At 40.5% G+C, this 23755-nt stretch overlaps 1 protein-coding gene across 3 annotated transcripts in view; it reads left to right on the forward strand.

Annotated features, from left to right (window-relative positions):
- Nucleotides 1-23755, forward strand: part of LOC136827875 (uncharacterized) — a 75033-nt gene that overhangs the window by 15147 nt on the left and 36131 nt on the right. The window contains exons 1-3 of one of the 3 annotated variants that reach the window (XM_067085333.1): nucleotides 1375-1749; nucleotides 9472-9818; nucleotides 12741-12897. In XM_067085333.1, the coding sequence (XP_066941434.1) occupies nucleotides 1690-1749; nucleotides 9472-9818; nucleotides 12741-12897 (564 nt within the window). In that variant the 5' untranslated portion in view covers nucleotides 1375-1689. Of the gene's footprint in view, nucleotides 1-1374; nucleotides 1750-9471; nucleotides 9819-12740; nucleotides 12898-23755 lie in introns of those variants that run through there. The other 2 variants (XM_067085334.1, XM_067085335.1) reach the window with 2 other exon arrangements.

Genomic DNA, 23755 nt, shown 5'->3' on the forward strand with positions numbered 1-23755 from the left:
GAGATGAAATTTTGATAGTTAGCCTGAATCGAGGGTTAATGGAAGGGTGAGAAATTGGAGACAAGAAGCTGGACGCGCAAACGGAAAGATGAACGTCTTTTGTTGTCACATCTTTCATCCCTCTTACTGTCAATTTCCCTTTCAGCGCTGAGTGACCTCATAGGTCCCAGCGCTTGGCCTTTGGCCTAAATTCTATATTTTATTCTATTCTATTCTATTCTATTCTCCTGTTGACAAAGAGAGAGAGAGAGAGAGAGAAGGAGAGAGGGGGGGGGGGGTTGGTATTGATGGAAAGTTTTGTAGAAGTCGAGCGTCTTCGTAGCTGTTTGGGGAAGCAGTTTATTACAGGGACAATAATAATTATCAGTGATGAAATAACAAAATCTTAAACGCATAATGAGCAAAATGGCGAACCCTGCAAACATAAGACAGGTTGCAGAGGAAGCGAATTTTCAAAGTGGGACAAACACATGAGTCAGCATTATTCGTTTTCCTTTCACATAATTGCTTTTTAGAGGAAACTGTTTTCAACTCGTCCTTCTGGCTGATTTGCGATTTCGTAGCAGGGATCACCTGATGCACTGTACGGTGTCAGACACGGGGAAGGTCTGCTTCAAAACATCTCTGTCGTGATCTATATGAGATCATGAGCCATAATGTTTATGGCTACGCCACACGAGCTAATTTTCTGGGATTTTCCAGCATTCAGCGCCCAAGATTGTACTAATTAGGCAACATTGGTGACAAATATGAAGTTGTACGTTTTCAGTAAAGCGGAGTTCCACGAACGCAAACACGCATCACTTCAGACTTGTCACCACCACTAACAAGATGCTACAACGGTCAAAAACGAGCTCGTGTGGAAAGAAGCAAGTCGTCTTGAAGCCCGTTCCGTCAGAGTTGGGCGCAGGGTCCATGCACGCATTTGGAGGACCCTCCCAGCCAAGTCAACAAAATTAGGTTATCATTCGAGAGCGCTTTATCAGAAACTTGCCAGCAGATGTCCAGCGAGTGTCATTTAGTTGTTCATTAATCCGCCCCTAGAGATAAATTACGTCGTTTCCTTAGAGCAATTCTTGTAATTGAGGGAAAATAATGCCGTCTACTTTACACAAGTCAGTGTTGTTTGAAAAATCCTTTTACAGGTAACACTTGACAAGTGTAAATATCATATCACTCTCTCTCTCTCTCTCTCTCTCTCTCTCTCTCTCTCTCTCTCTCTCTCTCTCTCTCTCTCCACAGGCATCCCACTAAAACGCTAACGTCAGTGTGTGATAAACTAAACAATGGTTTCCATTGCTTAACATGAATTCTGCGGTCGTTTCAGGGGGCGGTATTCATGTCATGGTTTATTCTTGCTCGTGCAAATATGATACCGGATACTTCACATAATGAGGTCGTCGAGATTCTAAGTGGAACATGCACTACGTAGCTCAATCTGATGGGGTGAACATTCAATGCAACAGTTCCTGGTGCTGTGAATATCGAGCTATTCTTCCAGAATTATTATTAGTAATTGTGTTTTGTGCTCCCGCACCGTTCTCGGTGTCAACAGCGGAATCAGTCTGAATGGTATTTCACAGTGGACTATACAGTAGATAGAAATGACCATACTAAGCGTGCTTCACCACTGACGGAGAAAGAAAACGATAATTCTGTCAACAGGAACTAAAACGGAAGTGTCGAAAGATGGTATTTATAAGCGCCGAGCCCGTTATATTTTTATTTGTATGCTGCTACAGTACTATGGTAAGATTATGCGGCTATTCTCACAGTTACAGAACTGTATCATTACTACTGCACGAAAATATAGTGAGCCTACTGTTGTCTTATGATTAATAGTGAGTGTGATCATTTGTGCAAAAGTCTGAATGTGACGCCTTACTTCTTTTCGAATCTTTCCCTTAGATAGACTTACAGGAAGAGAGCGGCACTTGGCTCGCTTTCTCAGTTTTGTCGCATGATTTGCTTTTCTCTGACTGTCCTTGCCCACCCACCTGCCTGTCCTTGCCCTGGACAGGTCCAAAGTAAGACTCCTGGGCGAAACCGGGTGGACGGGCACGCTTCATGCAAATACGATTGTGCTCAGTTAGTTAGACGCTAGCAACCTCATCCCAAAAGGGTTGTCCTGGGAACTGGAAGGCATACGGCGAGAGAGAGAGAGAGAGAGAGAGAGAGAGAGAGAGAGAGAGAGAGAGAGAGAGAGACCAAGCATATGACAGTAGAATTCTTGCTCTCAGACCTTCCTAAAAGATTTCTTATTGTTATTATTATCATTCATGTTATTATTATTATTATTATTATTATTATTATTATTATTATTATTATTATTATTATTATTATTTTATTTTTCATTTTGAGTATTTAGTCCTCGGACCTGATTTTCGTATTTAGGTCCTAGCTGGAATTCATTTGTATGCACTCTATTTCCAGCTGTTATCATTTTTAATATTTTTACCGTTATTCGCAATATTAGTACTGTCATTACCATTATCATGAATACTAATTTTGCTACTACTTCAGCAACTGTGTGGATATATATTGCCAACTATCATTTTTATCATTTTATCTCGTGTATCTAGATTGCGTGTATTGTAGTGTCTCTACTTTGTACTGTATATCCCATGTACGGTATGTGGCCCTGAGCCGAAATAAAGATTATTATTATTATTATTATTACCAGAAGGAGTCAAATGTGCTGATGTACTGTACTGTATATCTATCTGTCAGCGTTACCGGAGCAAGGTCGATGACCCCAGCGGCTGTGTGCTGAGGCAGCAGCATTCTGTGATTCCTTTATATGTGGACATGCGGCAAATACTGGTTGCTGCAGTATTCGAGGACCCCATTTGAGTTATTTATAAAAGAATATTGAGGTTTTGCAGGGCATGTCCCAAGGGAGCCTACACGGCAGGTTCTTTGTTACTCGTTCAGAAATGGTCTTCGTTGGAATTGATATCATCATCACTTGAGGAATCAGACGCTAATCAAACCACGAGTGCAAAGTTTCTCTCTTGACCCGCTCGACCCAGGGGTGGTTTTTAGTGCTGTCCTGAATTCATGTTAATCACCTTCGTTCAGTTTTAGTTCGGATTTTGATCAAACCTGGTTGGTGGGTACCTTTGGTGGTGATGATTACACGTCAATTTAAAGATCAAAATTTAAGTTTTTCTTCCCGGATGCCGCCGCCGAAACCGTACGCGAGTTGTATCGTTCGACCTTGCGTTGAAAGTCTCGCTGTCAGGATTTTTAATCGTGACCTGTTTTCCACCATCACTGGTCATGTCAGGCGTCAGTGTCTGATTTTTCTTGATGGTTGGTGAGTATTTTCCTCCAGTGGTTCAATTTAAAAGCCCAGATTTTATCTTTCATTATCTTATTTTTCTTTCATTTTGGTGAAGCTAGGCACTACCTTGGAGGTGGTGCTTATTTGATCCGATTATTCTTCACCTTGACTTTTTTTATGTCAAAGGTAATTTAAAAGTAACCTTTTATTTTACCAAAAGTTTGATGAAGCGTAGCCTACATAATATCTATGGTGGGCTGATTGGGATTGTTTTCACCCAATCATTTTGAACTTGATCTTAAGAGACACAGGTCAGCTAGGTCAGTTTGATGCCCCTCAAATTCCTTATTCCCTAATTTAGTGGGAGCAACGCGAGTTAAAAGTTACAATAAATACTTAGTTAGGAGTGTCAGCATACAGCTGAAATCCAGCTTTCTTTTCGTCAATCCCGAAATGAGAGTAGGAGCAAATCTTGCTATGTGTGGGAGGTCGGTCAGGCGTTTTCTGTGATTCAGAATCCAGTCACTCTCTTCGGAGACGGAGATACAAGGCAATTTACTGAATGCTCGAAACATTATGTCAGTCATAATGACTTCATTATCTCCAATGCCTCATTCGAATGATCCTTCTTATGTTTTCCTTCCTCTCCTCCCTCTCATGAACCCGTTTCCCTCACTCTTCTCACCCTCCTCAAAATACTACCGCAACCCCCTTTGGCCCTCCCCTTTCTTCTGTCACGCCCCTTCCCCCGTATTATCTACCCCTCCTCACTGTACTCGCGGTGCCCTCAGTCCTCTCCTCGACGTCAATGCTCAAGCACTCCCTCCTCCTCCTCCCTCCTCCTCCTCCTCCTGCTGCTGCTGTTGCTGTTAGTGTCTTGAAAGAGAAGAGCAAAAACAACAACGAATAACCTCCCCCTTCACCTACAAGCCCTTCAAATCAACCTACCCCGCTCACAACCCTGTATTAGCACCTCCCTAACTTTCCCCCTCTCCAAATACCCTCTTTCAGTTCCCCCACCTATATAACCCCACCTCCAGCACCACAACACAACACCCCATGGCAGTGCTACAAGAGATCTTACTGGGGAAAAGGGAAGCCGAGAACAAGCAACCAAGTCCCCTCCTCTCTACTTGCATGCACTGGATGGAGGCTCATGTCACACGATGGAGGGATGGCATCGCAAAACGTCCTGTCCTGAAAGAGGACTGGAAAACAGAAAATGGTGCGTTCCTCGCCTTCACTGAGACCCAGTTGGATGAAACGGCGAGAGAAGCCAAGATCTATACAGAAAGTTTGCCACACATTATTATGTTAAATCATAATGAACGACAAAAGATAAAGGTTATCTTTCATCTTAGAAACAACTATACTTATCAAATGTATCAAGAGCCAAAGATAGCAAAATGAGTTAAAACTTGTCATCTTGCGAGCATGTCGCTCCCACCACATTATAAGTCAGATCATCTCTACCATGGCTTTGCTTTCCATTGGGGTAGCCCTTCCACTACATCATTCTCAGCAATACAGGATTAGTAATAAAATCAATGAGCTGATTAGGAAAGTTCACAGCCATCAATTCACCCAGGGAAAATTCACTGCCATCAGTTCTTCGTGAGGAAGTTCCTCTTTGGACCGGTCGATATCGTTCTCGGCTAGCACTGTGCTGGGCCCGCGTTCGATTCTCCGGCCGGCCAATGAAGAATTAGAGGAATTTATTTCTGGTAATAGAAATTCATTTCTCGCTATAATGTGGTTCGGACTTCACAATAAGCTGTAGGTCCCATTGCTAGGTAACCAACTGGTTCTTAGCTACGTAAAATAAGTCTAATCCTTCGGGCCAGCCCTAGGAGAGCTGTTAATCAGCTCAGTGGTCTGGTTAAACTAAGATATACTTTTTTTTTCTTCGTGAGGAAAATTCACCGCAAAAGGATACAAGCCCACCAAAGGGGCCATTGACTTGAAGTTCAAGCTTCAAAGAATATTAAGGTGTTCATCAGGAAGAAGCAAGAGGAAGCAAAGGGAAATACAGAAAGAAGAGATCCCACTCACTTATTAAAAAAGAAAAAAAGAAATTAATAAATAGATAAAATTGCATTCAAATGCAAGAATAGTATTGGGTAGTAATGCATTACATTTTCGCAGGAACTTTTGAAGCTCTAACTGTGCGACATCCTCTGGGAAGCTGTTCCACAGTCCAACGATGTGAGGAATAAAGGACCTGTGGAACTGAGAAGTTTGACAGCGAGGCAGCTTGACTGCATATTGGTGCTGCTGTTCAGTGAATCTGGTTGCTCTCTCTCGGCAGATAAAGGTGATCAGGGATCAATTGTGAATGTGAAAGATCTCTGTTGAAATACAACTTATGAAAAAGTGACAAATAAGAGACCATCCGTGGATGGTCCAAGTCATAACTGCTACTGTTAGGAAACAGAAACCTACCACCACGAACACCTCTATCTGAAAGAGATTCTGGCAGAAGCAGACATCCACACCGGAGAACGGTATTCCAGTAAAGGAAGTGCAAATGACTTAAAACAGGTTGTATTGATTTTATCACTGTTATAAATAAATGAGTCCCTATGAACAATACCTAATGTTCGTGCGGTATTTGCTGAAACTTTCATTAGATGTTTCTCAAAAGTTAGATGTGAGTCAAAAGTTACACCCAGAATAGTTAAAACTTCAGACTCAATTCAGCAGAGTTCCATCAACCTGAAGGGGAGGATGGAGTAGGAAATCTGATAAGTCAAAATGAGATAAAATGTTTGGGCGTGCATTTTAAAAGCATGAAGATTTTAATACTGAAGAACTTTATTTTAAGAAATACTTCATTAGAGGAAATTAAGGATATGGGTATGCCTTACAAGGGTAACTGTCATCAATCATCAAAATCCAAGTGGAGGAAAGAATTCCTACTTGCAGATGCCACGCCAGAGTCGTACTCCTTATAATCAAGAAGCAGAAAATTATATACAAAAACAATTAGAATGAAGTCATTTACAGAAAAATGAATTAATGAAGGAGTGGGCAGTGGGCTTTCATCAGAAATTGGATAGTGCTGGGGCGTCCCCTGTAGGCAATGCGCAGGGGCCTCACCAGCCCCCTTTATGACTGGGCAAGGGCTACTGGGTAGGGTGCACCCCAGTTAAAAAGCGAGCCCAAAGAAGGAGAAGAAGAGTGAGGGAAAGGAAGAGGGTGCTAGCTTTGAGGGTTGGAACTTTGAGTGTGGATATAAGTTGCTTTATAGTGGAGCAAATAAGGAAAGTAGAAATGGAGTGGAAATAGTTCTTTAAAAAAGCTTAAAAGACAGCATGATAAGCATGAAAGGGACAAGTGACAGAGCAGTGGTTGTGAAACTGTGCCTAGATGGAAAAATAAGTGCTCGTGATGTTGACTAAATAGTCAACATCACGAGCACTTATGCCCTTCAAGCAGGATGAGATGAAGTTGAGAAAGTGGCATTTTGGGAGGAAATGGACCAACAGTTGAGTGAAATACCAGCAGAAAAGAGATCAATTATTGGTGGTGACATGAATGGACATGTAGGAAGGACCAGAGAGGGCACTGAGAGGGTACATGGTGCCTGGGGATTTGGAGAGAGAATTGATGAGAGTGAGAGAGTTGTGGACTGTTAAGTGTCATTTTATTTGGCTATTGTCAACACCTGGTTTGAAAAGACAGTAAATCAGTACATTACATACAAGAGGAGGACAAGAGAAAGTTAGATTGACTTCCTCATGTGCAGAAGATCACGTCTGAGAGAGGTGAGGAACTGTAGAGTTGTAAATGGAGAATATGTGGCAGCACAGAACAGGGTGGTGGTAATGGATTTTGGAATAAGGAGCACAGTAAAAGGTAGGCCTGCACATGTCCTACCAAAAATCAAGTGATGGAAGCTGACACAAGAGGAGGAAACGAGGAAGGAATGTAAGGAAAGAGTATTGAGGAAAGTTAGATCGCTACAGGAGTTCAAGAATGGTGGAATCACAACAGTAGGGTGACAAAGACAGTGGGTGTAGAGGTGTTGGGAAAGACATCTTGGAAGAAACCTTTTTGGCGATAGGGAAACCTGGTGATGGAATGGTAAAGTGAAATGGGTGGTGAAAGCCAAAATAAGATGCAAAAAAGATCTGGGAAAATTATGGACAGCAAGAGGATAAGGAGGGGTACACTATACGTAAGAAACAGGCAAAGAAGGCAGTTGCACAAGAAAAGGCAAGAGCATTAGATGACATGTACAAAGGGCTGGAAACGCCTGAGGGGGTAGAGAAAAATTCACAGAATTACAAAGTTGAAGGACAAGAACACCAAAGACTACTTCCATATAAAACAGTTTAGGGATGAGAATGGAATGGTTTTATGCAACGAGGATAAGAGAAAGAAGAGGTGGAAAGAATATTAACACCTGTTAAATGAAGAAAATCCTAGAAAAATCTTTGAAGATGGATTCCAGAACCATGGTATGACACATACTGTTGGCAGAAAGGAGGCAAATAAGGCACTAAAGAAGACAAAAAATGGTAAAGCAGTAGGACCAGATGAAATTCCTGCAGAAGTGTGGAAGAGCCTGGGAGAAGAAGGAATAGACATGCTGTGGGACCAAGCAAAGAAGATATACAGTCAGGAAAAGATACCAAAAGAATGGAGAGAAACCTTAATTGTACCTATCTATAAAGAGATGGGTGTCATCCAGGATTGTGCAAATTACAGAGGAATAAAGCTAACGTCTCACACCATGAAAATCTGGGGAAGAGTAATGGATCAAGGTTAGTGAAGAAACGTCGTGGGTGAAGAACAGTTTGGTTTCATGCCAGGAAGATGGACAACAGATGTATTCTTTGCCCTTCGACAGATGATGGAAAAACACCGTGAAAAGCAGAAAGGACTGCACATAGTATTCATAAATCTGGAAAAGGCATATGACAGAGTCCCACTCCAAGAGGTTTGGAGGTGTATGAGAGCAAAGGGAACACAGGAATAGTATATGAGGTTGATCCAAGAAGGCAAAAATGCAGGTTAGAAGTAGTATTGGGTTAACTGAATGTATACCAATAGGAGTTTGTTTACATCAGGGATCTGCTAAGTCCATATCTTTTTTACCTGATTATGGCTGTGTTATCTCAAGGAATAAAAGATCAGTCCACCTGGTGCATGCTGTTTGTTGATGACACCGTGGTATGCAGCACTAACAGACGGGTAGTGGAGTTAAAATAGAGCAGTGGAGGAAGGTACTGGAAGACAGATGATACATGATCAGTAGAAAGAAGACTGAATATTTAAGGTTTAATGAAGATCAAGACTCCACAATGAGTATGGAAGGAACAAGGTTTAAACAAATATAAAAATTTAGGTATCTAGGTTCAACAGTAGCTGGTGAAAATAACATGCAGAGTGCAGGCTGGGTGGAGAAATTGGAGAGAGATGTCAGGTGTCTTGTGTGACCGCAGAATCAAAGTAAAAGTTAAAGGAAGAGTGATAAAGGAAGCTGAAATATGGTTGGTAAACAGAGCGCAAGAGAAGAAATTAGATGCGATAGAGATGAAAATGCTTAGATGGATGTGTGGAGTGACAGAAATGGACAGGCTCAAAAAGGAAAGAATAAGAGGGACAACTAAAGTTGCAGAACTATCAAAGAAGGCCCAGGAAAGAAGGCTGCAGTGGTATGGCCATGTGATGAGAAGGGATGAGACCTATTTAGGGAGGAGAGTGATGCAGATGGAGGTGCCTGGCGGGAGAGCAAGAGGAAGAGTGACACAAAAGTGGATGGATGTTGTTAAAGAGGATCTGAGAGACAAACATTTGTCAGAGGGCGATGTGTCTGACCGAGACAGATGGAGAAAGCTGTCAGAAACATTGACCTCACATAGGAATGGAAAAAGATGCAGAGAAAGAAGAGAAGAAGAAGAATTAATGAAGGAGTAAATCTTGTCATTCAAATGTTGCTCATACAGATTTTGTTGCGACAAAGGTTTTTTCTAAGAAACTTAATGATAATACCATTTAGATTTAACAACCAAATAAACTGAATTAATAACACTATCAAGCTTGGACAGCTCCAAAAATGTGTGCGAGACACTTCACATGAAAAACAACCCTCAGGCACTGGCATTAAATGTACATTAAGATGACACTTTCAAAAAGCAATTTCCATTGTATTCACATGAACAATTATGATTTTCCAGGTGCTTCTCGGACAGAAATTCATTCTAGACCGCCTCTGTTTGCAAAAGACAGGAGCCATCAACTGTTCTGGTACCCCAGCACCATCATCACTCAATTCAAGTCTTTCATCCAGTGCTGGTGGCTTTTCTCCTGTGGACATAAATGCTTACGAGTACACAGGTGTTGTTGGAAGTGATGAGATGAGGTGGAAAGACGCAGGATACTACAGTGATGAAGGAACACTCACTGACATAGTTTCACAAGATGACATAAGGTCAGAAGCGGTTCAGTTATACATGGTAGCTACGGCAATTAACGCCGTGTCGTCGGTTATTTCTTCTCAGTTTTTGGGCTACTGGATGGACAGGTAAGAAATAAGGCGGGCAAAGAGTTTTTAGGCCCCTTTCTGTATAAATGTTGAACAAGAAAAAAGAATAAATAAGAATTATTTTATTAAATCTATGGGCTATATATGTGCACTGCTTTCTGCAGTTGAGACTAAATGTGAGATAATAAATATGCTTAAATGGAGAACAATGCATTTACTGCATACAATGAGACAAAAGCAGAAAGGCCAAAAGGTTGCCTGGTGTGTCTTGGAGGTGTAGGCCAAGAAAATACATGATCAAGTTACACATGGGAGATTATAGAGACTTGTAAAATGAGCAGATGTCCAAGGATTATGTTGGAGAGATGGAAGCATGTTGCAGGAGTAAAAAAAATGGATATGTTAACGGTTTTATCGTGTACCTGACTAGGTTAGTGTAAGACACAGGGTGGTTGTCCTGAGTGATATGGATGCAATGGCGGGTTACAGACAAAAAGATGGCATAGCTGTTACAACAAGAGTACTTATATTGAAGTAAAATTGGAAGTCTTGTGAGAAATATGTTCTGAAATGGACTTGATTTTTTAGGAATATGTAGCTGCACAAGAAAATTACAGTTGCAGCGTAGGTGAAAGAGTAATTTATGCCGAGGGAAGGAGTAACTCAAAGTATGTATGATCATTACCCATATGAAGTGACAGTAAAAACCAGATGATTTCAGGAGGAGGGAAAAACTTTAATATGTGGGTATATATATAAAGACCACTGAGTACAAAGATACAATAAAAGGATAATGTATAAAGTGGAGATGGACGGGAAATGAACAGAGGTTAAATCTTCGAAAATAGGAAGCTGTTTAGGAATGTGAAAAGTTCATTTCTGGATTCTTGTGTCGCACAAAGATGGGGAAGAACGAAAAAGACGTGTATGATGAGGTCAAGTGAGAATTAAGAAAAATTTTTTTTTGAAGTTCAGTTGTGCGAAAGAGGGAAGGAAGGAAGGAAGGATCTGTATGCATCAAGATAAATAACGTAACTAACACGGAAGTTAGAGGCCAGAACGATGGAAATTTAGGGGTGAATTCAAGCAAGTACTTCAGTGCAAAAATTCTTTATACAGGAAGGAATGAAAATGTGAATGAAGGTATGCCCTTATAGCTTGACAGAGTGAGTATGTAGCACAATTTTCAAATATGAAGGATAGAAAGAAGAAAAGCTGATTTGGATGATGTAAGAATGGAAGGATGAGGATGAGTGTAAATTGACTGCTGATGAGGAGATTAAGATGATTTGAAAGAGTTTGAGGATAAAAGGCACCAGGAGTTGATAGCAACTCAAGTGAAATGCCGCAGTAGGGTGGCAACAGTGTAACCTGAGTAGCTGACCAAGCTGGGTATAGATTAGGAAAAGGTTTCAGGAGAGTGGATGGAAGGAATTAAAGTTCCTCTGTGTAAAAGGAAAAGGTGGCAGGTAACTGTAAAAATTACGGAGTATGACGTTATTTAGTATACTGGGAAGACGTATGGTATGCTTATGATGAAGTAAGACAGATAATAGATAGTTTGATAAGGGCAGAGTAGTGTGGGTTTTAAAAAAAGTGTGTAGCTAAAATTTTTATGGCAGTTTTTTCTAAGGCTTGGGAGTAAAGGGAAAAAACTGTATGTGTCATACACAGACCTTGATAAGATATAATGTGGAGGTTGTTGAAGATATATGAGTAGAGGGTAATTTGGTAAAAACCTTCAGAATTTGTATGAAGAAGGTAAGGCGTGTGTCAGAGTGTGCTGATAAGAGAAGACTTTCTGTGAAAATCAGGTTCAGACAGGCGTGGGGTAGGATGAGGTCACTCAGGCAGCGATTCAGGAGCTGCTGACAGGATCAGCCTCAAGTGATGGGAGACGTCAAGGTAATAAGTGTACAGTAGATGTAGGTACTAAAATGTGATATAAGAAAACTGGGTTTGAACACTTCGTGGAACAGGAAATATTTGCAACTTATACAGTATAAATTGATAATGAAGAGAAGCTGCAGAAGTTTGAAAGTGGTTGCAAGAGGAGTAATCTGAAAATGGATGTTAGCCAGAGTGAGGTTACACATAAAAGTAAATTTCAACGGAATAAAAGATGGCGGACCAATGAAAATCAGTATTGGCGGTGAGGCAATGAAATTGACCACTCAATATGAGTATTCAGAAGTACTGGATAATGATACTGTGGAGTGACGATGACATAATTAAAAGTTAGCAAAGATGAAAACATAGATCAGTTTTGAAATGGTCTGGTCTGGTAGAAAGAATGGAGTATAAGAGGCTGGTGAAAAGAATGTATAATTTGGAAATGTTGGGAGTAAGAAGGAAAGGGGAACAGGCTGCACTGGTATATAAGCATTGAAAGAGGTGCACAGCACCCTGCAACCACAGGAGAGTGGCAAGTAGCGCCTAGGCAGTCAAGGTCTGCTGGTGACTTTGTCAGTATATTATATATATATATATATATATATATATATATATATATATATATATATATATATATATATATATATATATATATATATATTTATATATATATATATATATATATATATATATATATATTTATATATATTATATATTTTTTTTAGAATACATACAAAGTATATATATATATATATATATATATATATATATATATATATATATATATATATATATGTATATATATATATATATATATATATATATATATATATATATATATATATATATTTTTTTAAATATGTATAGTATATATATATATATATATATATATATATATATATAAATATGTATCGATATATATATATATATATATATATATATATATATATATATATATATATATATATATTATATATATATATATATATATATATATATATATATATATATATATATATATATATATATATATATATATATATATATATATAATCTTTTCCGACTCAGGATGTCAAGGAAGGTATTGATGACAGCTCCTACTGGCGGGGGTGTGGCGTGGGCAATGTCGTGCGTCCTGGTGGCCTATTTTGAGACGTGTCCAATCCAGCTGGTATTTATCGGCATCTGTTTGGGAGGCATCACGGGTGGTTATGTCACACTCAAGGTAATTCTGTTCCTAAAAAGTACAAGGGAAGTCTCGAAATTATCCTCTCTCTCTCTGTTCCTTACGCCATCTCCTCCTTTCCTGTCTGTTTCCACAAAGACCGTTCATTTGATTCGCTTTCATAAAACGGTTTCATTTTTTATCAGTGCTCTCTCTCTCTCTCTCTCTCTCTCTCTCTCTCTCTCTCTCTCTCTCTCTCTCTCCTGTATATATATAAGGGAATGAATGTGGGAATAATGTAAGTATTATTATTCATAATAGTGCAATCATCCATTATGATATTGCAGTGTTCTATAAACAGTGAGAATATGAATTATGTCAGCTTAGCCTTTCCACTTCATTCAGAGACAAAAGCAAAAAATAAGGCTACGCCTTACACTGCGCCTCATTTGCAAGCTATAGTTTAGCTTTCCTAGTTCACTTCACAGTGGCCTTTAATGTTGAAGCAGTTAAAGTGAAATCAAGCACTTGTGATTTTATCCAGATTATTTCGTCCATTAACTCGTTGTTTTCGCTTAAACAAAGCAAAATCAGAATTTATGAGAGGAGACATCCGGGCAAATGTAGCACATTTTCTCTTCAGTCGCGTCAACGCCACGGTAATAAGAAAGCAAAGATCAACTACGGACTTACAATTTACTTTTCACAAACAACGAATTTTTTTCCTAACTAAAAGTGACTAACTATGAGTGGCAAAGTGCTGTGTGTTAAATGCGAAGTCTTCCCGGAATTTCAGCTTGCATGAATATGTTAGTCAGGAGTGCGAAATCTTCGCTGAGCGAATGAAACATTTTAGGTAAATGAACCCACAGTTTTGTGTCCTGTACAAAATATGTTTGGGTGGCGCGCATTTTGTGTCTCTGGTTTGTGTGGGTGTGTGTGTGTGTATGTGTGTGGGTGTGTGTGTGTTTACAGCACTTTCTTGATTTACATTTTTTTTTATTTTTTGGCAATAACTGGCATACAGAGAAAAGAAAGATAAAATTCTTTTGTAATAAAATGACTTCTTAAATTTACGAAACTAGCTGTGCAAGTATGACGGACGAATACCTATAGTATAAATAAAAAAAAGTATACCTTAGTTTAACCAAACACTGAGGAACTGACTAACAGCTCTCCTAGAGAGGGCTGGCCCGAAGGATTAGACTTATTTTATGTGGCTAAGAACCAACTGGTTACCTAGCAACGGGACCTACAGCTTATTGTGGAATCCGAACCACATTAGGTCGAGAAATGAATTTCTATCACCAGAAATAAATTCCTGTAATTCTTCATTGGCCGGCCGAAGACTCGAACTCGGGCATAGCAGAGTGCTAGCCGAGAACTCTACCGACAAGTCCAACGAGGAACTACCTATAGCATACATAACCCGTCATTGGTTAGGTATCATCATCATTTCCTGTCAACAGAAGGTTTTTCATGCTTATGGTAATTCAGTTGCTTTTATGGTAAACTGTAATTTATGCCTGTGGGAGGGAATAACAGACATGAAATAGGGAACAAGAGTGAGAATGCAGCTGGAAAGTTCGTTGTTAAGACACTTATTTTCTTACTCTGTCAAAATGTTCCATTTAACAACACCTATTCAACACCAATGTACAGTATGAAGCCAGATCTCTCTCTCTCTCTCTCTCTCTCGTCGAGTGTTGCTTCAAATATCTTTCTCACTGTGGTGGTTAAATTTCATTGTTAACGTTTATTATTTATTTCAGTCATCTGTGTGATTTCTCCTTTGACCTCCGCTAACCTTTCATAAATGTGACGTGTTCACAGTCTTTCAGTTTTTCTTACGCGACACACTGCACAAACAATGAATCTTATCAGTTTCAGCCTTTGGTGGGAGCGGTTGACTCGTGTTTGTATTTAGGAATGAACACGCAGGCTGATGATGGGACGAGGGAGGAGGTGACTCACAGAACAGGCGAAGCAGCGAGAAGCGAGAACGGTAGAAAGGTGCACCAAAGGGTTGCAAGAGACCAGAAAGAAGCATCTACAGTACCTATTGGCTTCTTCCTTAGAAGCCAGCTGGGAGAGCGTGAAGTGATTCATTTATAGAAGTGAAGTTGAATCTAATTTCGCGTCGAGGCTGAGTTCTCCTGGCCCTTCTTGTCCCACTGACCTCCTTCGGCAATCATAAACAAGCAGTCACAGGGACCTCCAAGGGGAGGGGAGTCTACTGTATTTGTCAAGCCTGCTGGTAAGCAGGATCGGTTTTGATTTGCCTTGATCGCCGTCTCAGGCAACGGTTGTATACAGTATACCTCACAAACGATGGCGTTGAGTTCTTTTTCAGACTGAACCTGATATTTTCCTCAAATGTTTCAGGTTTTAAATAGTCCGTATAAGACTTAAGGATAATTTTAGGATTTTGTATGATATCTGAGCGCATTTAGTTAGGAAATTTACCGACAAACAGAACATCCCAGATTGCTTTATTTCTACTGCTAATTTTCCTATTTTACTCAAAGGCGGAACAAAACTCTTCATTTGACTCGTCGTTTGCCATCAAGGGAAGACTAAAAACATATATCAAATCTCGGAAAATTAAGTATTTTTATACATCAGCAATTTATTTACATAGATTTTTATGCAACAAATACAATCAATAGGTTATACAAAAACAGCTCTGTTGATAGCTCCTGTATATATTTCATCTTCTGATAACTTTAGTGAATTCTTTGTTTTAAGTGGACACCCGAAGTTTACCTTGAATCCTTTTTTGATTGATATTGAGTTGTGTTAATTTCACGAAAGTACTACTTTCTGACCACTGGAGCATGGCCCCCTTAGTCAGGTGACATTTCCAAAGGCATAGTTTAGAGCCATCCCTCACACCCCACCACTGTGCCCGTGGCAAACTAAAAACAAAAGCAAATACCAACCATCGATAAAGTGTTGCCTGAAATGAAAGAGAACATCGGATTAGCTGGTTGCCGAGAATCATTCCGGAGAAAGAAGAAAGAAATTGGCTTCCGTTATGCAAAAGTCAGCAGGAGGAGATTTTCAATGCTGAGACCTGATTTCCCGTGTTTTCGAACGAGAGTTTTAGGAAAAATGCAAAAAGTCAGAGAAAAGGGACAGAAAATTGCATAATTATCTGGACAAACTTTGGATAAACCAAAATCAGATGGTAAGGAAATGCTGCACAGATGTCGCAGCTAAAAATGCTACAGGAATGACTGAAGTGCCAACGGAAAATAGAGTCAGGCTCCATATCAGTCGACAAGAGTGGAACATCCACTGTGGCGCTATCAAAATTACTGTACTAAGTGGCAATCAACAACCAAGAGTGTCACACTACTGCACGCTATGTATACATGCCTGACTAGCCTAACACACTTCACAGAAAGGGAATAGGACCCTTAGATAGTACAAGATGTGGGAATCTGGAAATCTTGACCAGATATGGCACATGCAGTTTGCAAGAAGATGGCACCGTTGATCTACAAGTGATGTCACACAAAGGGTTACTTGCAACACGGATCTGCCGTGCAGGGGATGTTGTAACATATGAGGGAATTACGAGTGAAAACTGAATTGGAATACGTAAGCAAAAATAAAAAAATGGCAACAAAACACTGATCTTTAACACTGAAATGAATCAATCACTGAACTTTTAACACTGCTGTTGAAGCATAAATTAAACTAACACTGCTATTCCAATACTTATAAAACAAATACACCACAGTTAAAATCACGAGAATCTCTGAGGGAAAATTCAAAAAGGAATGGACATAAGGATAGGAGAACAGGTGGAAAATTCAAGTAAAAGGCAAAAATAGTGATGGAGGACAAACAACTTCCAATCACTTTATCTTGGTCCGTGGACAAGACTTGAGTAGATCAGGGTCAGTTCCCCATAGCAGTAGCAACAATGGAATCAGCGTCGCATACAGTTCCCCACCATAGAAGGATCAGATGAAAAGCAGAAGGGTGCTTCTGGGTTACAGAGTCATCAGCGCTCAAGTTTCAAGGCAGTCAGATAAGGACCACCTTCAGAGTGACAGCATCACAGAGACGTCTAGTGTGGACTCGATGAGAGTCCCTATCCAACAGGATACGCGACAGAGAGACATCATAGAATACACTAGCAAAGGATGTCCCGTTGCAGCCAGTATTTATACCATATTGGCATCGACAGTGGTCATGTTTTGACAGTTCCCTCTTAATGAGGTCAATCTATTGTTCTCTTCTTGGGGCATGCAGATAATCCTGGCAGATACCTGAAAGGTCGTTGAGAGCCAGTCAGTAAAAGGTTCGAGGAATAGAGATAACAATAGTGAGATGATTAGACTCAAAAGTCGAGGTTATGAGGGCTGAGACACAGGTGTAAAGCGGGTCAAGGAAGTGACCCTTGGTAATGTTTGCAGGTAGCAAAGCAGGAAGACTTTTCCCTCAAATAGATCTCAGGGAAATTGACTGGGGACTGTTTTAACAATGTGTAGAGAGTGTGAAGTCTCAAAGGGATTTCCTTTAATATGTGAGAAAGGTAACTAACTGACCCTCGGGTGAAGATTATCAGTTTTGGCCAGGTGCTTTTAATTACTCTGGGAATGTTCACAAATTACCTGCTCATGTGATATCTGGCAGTCATAAGGACTAAGGAAGTGGCATGGGAAATGTCAGTTAGCTTCTCGTAAACATCTTGTAGTTCTATTTCTGTTACTTTACCCTGTATCGAATTATTAATATGGAAAAAGAAAAAAACAAACGATCAAAAGGACATTTGTAACAAGTTTAAGAATTGTTCACTGCAGCACACATTTGCCAAATTCACCTCAATCAGTCGCAGTTTTAGACCTTTGCCTTTTTCCATCCCAAATTAACCTTTGGTGTCCCGAGCCTCTCTGCAGTTTCGCTCAATTGTGGCTTTGCTCACTTTTGTTGCTCTGCTGCATACTCTGAAAATAGTAGTAACAGGACTTCTTACTGTTTCTCTAGAGTAAGGTATTTCAAAGCAATATAAATAAATCTCCGATGGTTGGCTTTGAAGGATTATGTGGGAAGTGCTGGCCGTCCAAATCGTTTATGGTACTTTCATGACTGGTGTTGCTGACAGAGGCAGCTTTTTAAATATCCATCCTTGACTTGAACTGTTTGTGAAGTCAAGTGGTACCATAAAAACTGAATGGGTGACATTTATGTAGAAGCAGACAACGGTTAGATTACACGAAAGGATGGATCAGTTTTGAGATGTGGAAAGGAGGACAATGGGTTGTGAAAAGCAGTTGTTGCAAGTGTTATAAGGAACGAAGAAAAGAGGACCTATATATGAAGGCTGGATAGAAGAGAGGTGGTGTATACAAGATAGAGGAGAATAAGTGCACTGTGTATGATTCACTGAGATATATACTGCATACTTTCACATATTTAGAAAATTCGTCCCCTCAGCCCATTAGCTAGGAAATCAAATTTAATGGCGACTGGAGGAGACCCCCCCTAGGTGGGGAACACTGTAGACGTCCTACCCCCATGTCGTATGATTTTAGGGGACAAATGGAGGCGTCTTAACCCTTGCATCGTATGATTTTGGGGGACCGAAAGCCGTTGGGGAAGAGAGACCAGTCAGGACCGTAATTGGGCTGCTGTGCTGACCCTTAGTACTCTTATCCTTAAGACCTATTTCCCTTCGACCTTTGTACTGGTTGTTATTGCTCCTTCCAGATCGACCATTGTCTGCCCAAACCTAGATATCGAACGTGGACTCCTCGAGACCTCGCTCGTCAGTGTGTCTGACCACCAAAGAACTTACACTGGCCATGTGTCGGGACTTCTGCAGCCAGAATTCATGAATTTCAAGCAAGCTCCATGCACAGATGCAATAAGGTACGTCTTGAAGTTGCAAGTAACGCCAGTGCTCTTTCCCTTCTCGTGAATTTCTCTCCATTTTCAGTATTTCCAACTTTTCATTCTCCCAAAACAAAGCCCCTTTGTTTCCCACAGCCTAGCATGCACATTTGCCCTCATGACTTATTCCAAGCTTAAACTGAGTTTGTTCCGTGATAATAATTAGAGCATTCTCACCATAGTGTTGCTGTGTGCTAGTTAAATCTAATTGATAATCTCCGCCATCGTGAATAAGTAATTTCATGTGAGAGAAAGTCAATATATCTGAATGCTAACCTGGAATTCTTTTCCAGAATCCTGTTATCTGGCTCTTCAAGTTTTCTGCCCCTGCCCTTGTGAATCAAATAGCCTTAGATGCTTAACTGCCATATTGCTATGTGCAAGAGTTTTCTGACTACCAGCGGTCCAGAGGCACATGACATGATCACCCCCGGCCGCCCCCCCCCACCCCACAGCATTCACGCTACACTAAAATCTATTATTTATCAGCCAGTCTCAACAGCAGTGGTTTTCATTTGCATGTCAAACTCTTTCAGGGCTGTAGCCCTTCCCAGATTTGTTTATTTGCTACGCATAGTCTTACTTTTATTGAAAATTGCATGTGCCTTGTTTGCTGCTCAGTCTGCTATTTCATATTACTTTTCTGATTGTTCAGCTTGTAAATAAATTCAATTCAAAGTTATTTGACTGGTTTGAAAGGCGACCATTCCCTGCTGAATAGATGCAATATCAAGGTAAGTCATCTTAGTAATTACATTTATTGCTTATGTTCTGAGTGATAGGTGTTGGCCCCTACGGCAAATTACATTCAAAATCAAATTTAACTCTTCCAACTGGCCTTAAAACGTAAGAATATATATATATATATATATATATATATATATATATATATATATATATATATATATATATATATATATATATATATATATATATATATATATATATATATATATATATATATATATATATATATATATATATATATATATGTGTGTGTGTGTGTGTATGTATATGTAACTTTATTATTACAATGCCCTCATAACTTTCTCGAATTCTTTGCACTATTTTGGATATGCTTGTCACTACAAAGCCTTAAGATCAAAGTGCAATTAATATGAAGAAATTCTGATGTGCTGTAGCGGGAAACGAACCAGGGTCAGCTGATCAGAACAAGGTACCATTGTCGACCTGACCACCACATCAGAATTTCTTCATATTTCTTGCTCTTGGATCTTAAGGCTTTGTAGTGACAAGCGTACCAAAGAAGCGCGAAGAATTCGAGAAAGTTAAGAGGGCATTGTGAATAGGGCCTATTACAATTACATATGTACCTGGTAAAAGTGACCAGTAGATTCTATATTCTATATATATATATATATATATATATATATATATATATATATATATATATATATATATATATATATATATATATATATATATATATATATATTTTTATTTTGAGTAACAGGGGAATTTAATTAGGTTACCTTATAGCTTATTGGCCTTGTGACTTTGAAAGCCCAAGAGAGATAATTACTGGATGGAAGCATAAAGCAGACTAAGGGAATAAATTTACTACTTTATTTACAAAAATACACATAATTGCAAATCAAGAATTTACAGTGGTAATGTACGGACTTAATTGCAATCTAACTCAGTATGCCCTTACTGGAGGGCGAGAATGTCAGAGTCATGCACTGGAACAGAGTAGCGTCAATACAGTATCACAAACACCTCTCTGCAATACGAGAGATTGCCAAGATTAATGCTAATGGACATGCACAAAAGTAGAAATGCTTTAAGTGGCTTATGTTAACTGAAGGCTAAGGAATGGACTGATATTTAGAGATGAAAGCAAGGCAGTCCCAGTGCCTTGAAGATGGCGACTGGGTCATGTATCCCAATCAGTCACAGATCTCACCTCAAAGAAGGTTTTACGTTGTTCAAGAATTAACCGCTGCTGAGAAGGGATGATGGAAAAGATTTCTTGTTCAAGGGGCTGAAAGCACAGAAGCCGAATTTGGTTCAGACAACTCTTACCATGTTAATTCACTCTAGCATCAAACTAGAAGCGAAGCTGCAGATTTCGAGGATGTGGTATGAAGAGACTGTCGCCCTCAAGCAGTTCCAAAAGTGCCCCTTTTGGGACTCCAGCATGGTCCCTTTGTCTCCAGAGGTGAGTAGAGAGCCAGAGAGAGATACGTCTGCTTGGCTGAAAGGTCCAGGCGCTAAGACCAGGGATCAGTTCATGCACCTTAGCTGCCCGGTCACCTGGGTCGGTGATAGTTGCCAGCTAGAGTTTATCTGAAATATTCAGTCTCTGCAGTACAAAGTGGAAAGAGAATGGCAAATTTGAGATCAGAACTTAACTATCTGGGACCCCTCAGGTCACAGTTAACAAATGCGGAGCACACTAAATGTCTGGTTCTTTCCTAAAGCAGGAAACACCTATTATTCAAGGAAGTGTGCCTGAGGTTATTTACGACAGCTCCCCATTTGAGCAGATATTCTAGGCCTTTATGGGTTGGAAAGTCTGTAGGTGAAGGCTGCTGCCTTAATTTTAATAGTCAAATCCGACCCTTTAATATAAGAATTAGAATTTTAACAATAACTTAACTCAAAGTACCATCAATGAGTCGTTGCTTATTACTAGAGGAGGATTACTTTGGCTTTATTTTAGTTAGCAAATAAAGTTTAATCTGAGAAAGCATGCGTTAAAAGGACTGTGGCACAAACAAATTGAGTACTGGATTTTGGCAACAGAACATGTTAATGATTTAAATTAGATTCGTTAAAATAAAGTGTGCAATTATACCTAATTGCATGAGCATTCAAGATAAAAGAATACATGTAATTAAATGGACTAGGACATATCCTCAGCTGTGCTGGAGAACAGTCTTAGCCAGTTACAAAGTGAATGTTTCAATGTACAACCCACTGCTATAGTTACAGGTCAGGAGACAACCTAGGCACCCCTCTCTGGGCGAGGTGCCAGGATTGTTCTGTTAAGATACGGCACTTGTGTATGTAGGACATGAGTGCCATGAGAGCGTGGTGACTCTGGTAACTTTCTGGACCTTCTACACTCCCTATTCCTCTCTCTCCTTAGAAGACCACTGGGCCAGGTCTGGGCCCGCAATAATACTAGTCTCGGGACTTAGACCTGGAGTGACTATGGGTGTTATGTCAACTGGCAAAACAGGTACTGAGTTGGCTACTGCCACAGCTGCTGCAACAACCTGGACAACGGTGGTGCCAGCTAGTTCTGCTAGCTTCCATTGCATGGCCTCCACATTGGTGACAAGCTTAAATAGGACTTCTAAAAGAGGGTCATCCACCAGAGTCTTGTCTTCTGGGGATGGTGGTGAAGAAGAAGAAGTGGCTGTAGGTGCGAGAGGTTAGCAGGTTGCAAGAACCAACTCAGGCACGAGTTGCAGGGCCGCGCTGGTGGACAAGCTTCTGCTGCAGTAGGGGAGAGCTGGAAGAGACTCTGCATCACACAGAGTAGTGGAACTGTGCTCGACGAGAGGGGAGCCAGATAGGGATCTCCTGAAGAGAGATCGAAGGAGTGCGCTTACTCTGGCACTGAGGCAGAGACAGGCTCTGGCACTATGGCTGGAGAGAAGATGCAGGTGCCCTTCTTGGCATCCCTCCAAAAAAGATTCCAATAAGGCATACTGCCACGTGTGCCAAGCATACAGCACACCCAGAATTATAGAAAGTGCCTAAGCTTGGCTCCTCAGGAGCCAGGCTTAGGCACTGGCTGTGTGGTTCATTCAGGGGGCTTAAGCACTTTCTATAATTCTGGGTGTGCCTGTATGCTTGGCACACATGGCAATATGCCTTATTGAAATCTCTTTTGGAAGGATGCTTTGGAAAGGCTCCCGCTTCGGCTCGGCTCAAGGGGTGTCTTTCTAGCCATCTGGCTAGCATCATGTTTAAACATAATTGTAACTCGTATCCAGCATAGCCTGTTGTCTGTCTGCGGCTCTCATAGGCAGCAGCTGCCTCCTCATAGGTAGCCATTTTGCCAATTTGCTAAGGGATGGATACTGCAACTACTTGAGGTGAGCAAAAAGTTGCATGGAAGGAAAGGCATTCACCCTGTAGGCTGTGCAGTATAGCCACAGATGAATGAATGATGAGGGGCCGTGCAAGCCAATGGTGTGGAAAGGAAATGGCACTTTGGCTGGTGCAATGTAGACACGAAGCTTGTAAGTATCATTAGGCAACGTACTTGAGGCAGTGATCGAGCATGTGCCTACAAACACTGTGAGGGGTCCCTATAGAAAGGTGACATGGGTAACAGTTCCTAAGAGCAATAACTGGGACACACATGGATATGGTGGTAATACGTGGGGCAAGTTGTGGTGAAGAACATGCTACATGGTGAAGTGCAAGGCAGGGTTATGACCGCCAGGTGGGGGACATGTATGTGCAAGCGAGTTCTGAAGAACTAGTTTCTTGTTCAGAGAACAGTGGGTAACATGCACACGGACAGGATCAGCTATAGTGCAGTGGTCAAGGGTTCCAAAGAACGTCACATAAATGCTTAGGTGGGCACACAATGCTCATCGGCACATGTGCAGGCTGTGTATGGAGCCACAATGTTTGCGGAGGCACAAAATGTGTGGATTAGTTCATGAGGAATGATTAACTGTAAAAAGAACAGTAGGCTTATCCACGAAGAATGGGTAGTTACATGCACATGGACGGGTTCATAAAGAACACTTAGGTGCAAAATGCCCATGGACACATTGGTAACATGTGGGTCAGAGGTGGGGTTCATAAAGAACAATAAGGCACAACATGCCCACAGACACAGAGGTAATATGTGGTGCAGCTTGGTTCTGAAGAAAGAGTTGCTTGTTCAAAGAACTGGTTAAAAGTTCAATGTACATACAGTGCAACAAATGGCACAGGTGCAGCCTGTGTTTAAGAACACAAGGATGCTTTGGCATGTATGTGCAAAGAAGTTCTGAAGAACTGTAAATAATTAGCAGAG

Source organism: Macrobrachium rosenbergii, chromosome 42 (genome assembly GCF_040412425.1).
Source record: "Macrobrachium rosenbergii isolate ZJJX-2024 chromosome 42, ASM4041242v1, whole genome shotgun sequence".
Taxonomy (NCBI): Eukaryota; Metazoa; Arthropoda; class Malacostraca; order Decapoda; family Palaemonidae; genus Macrobrachium; species Macrobrachium rosenbergii.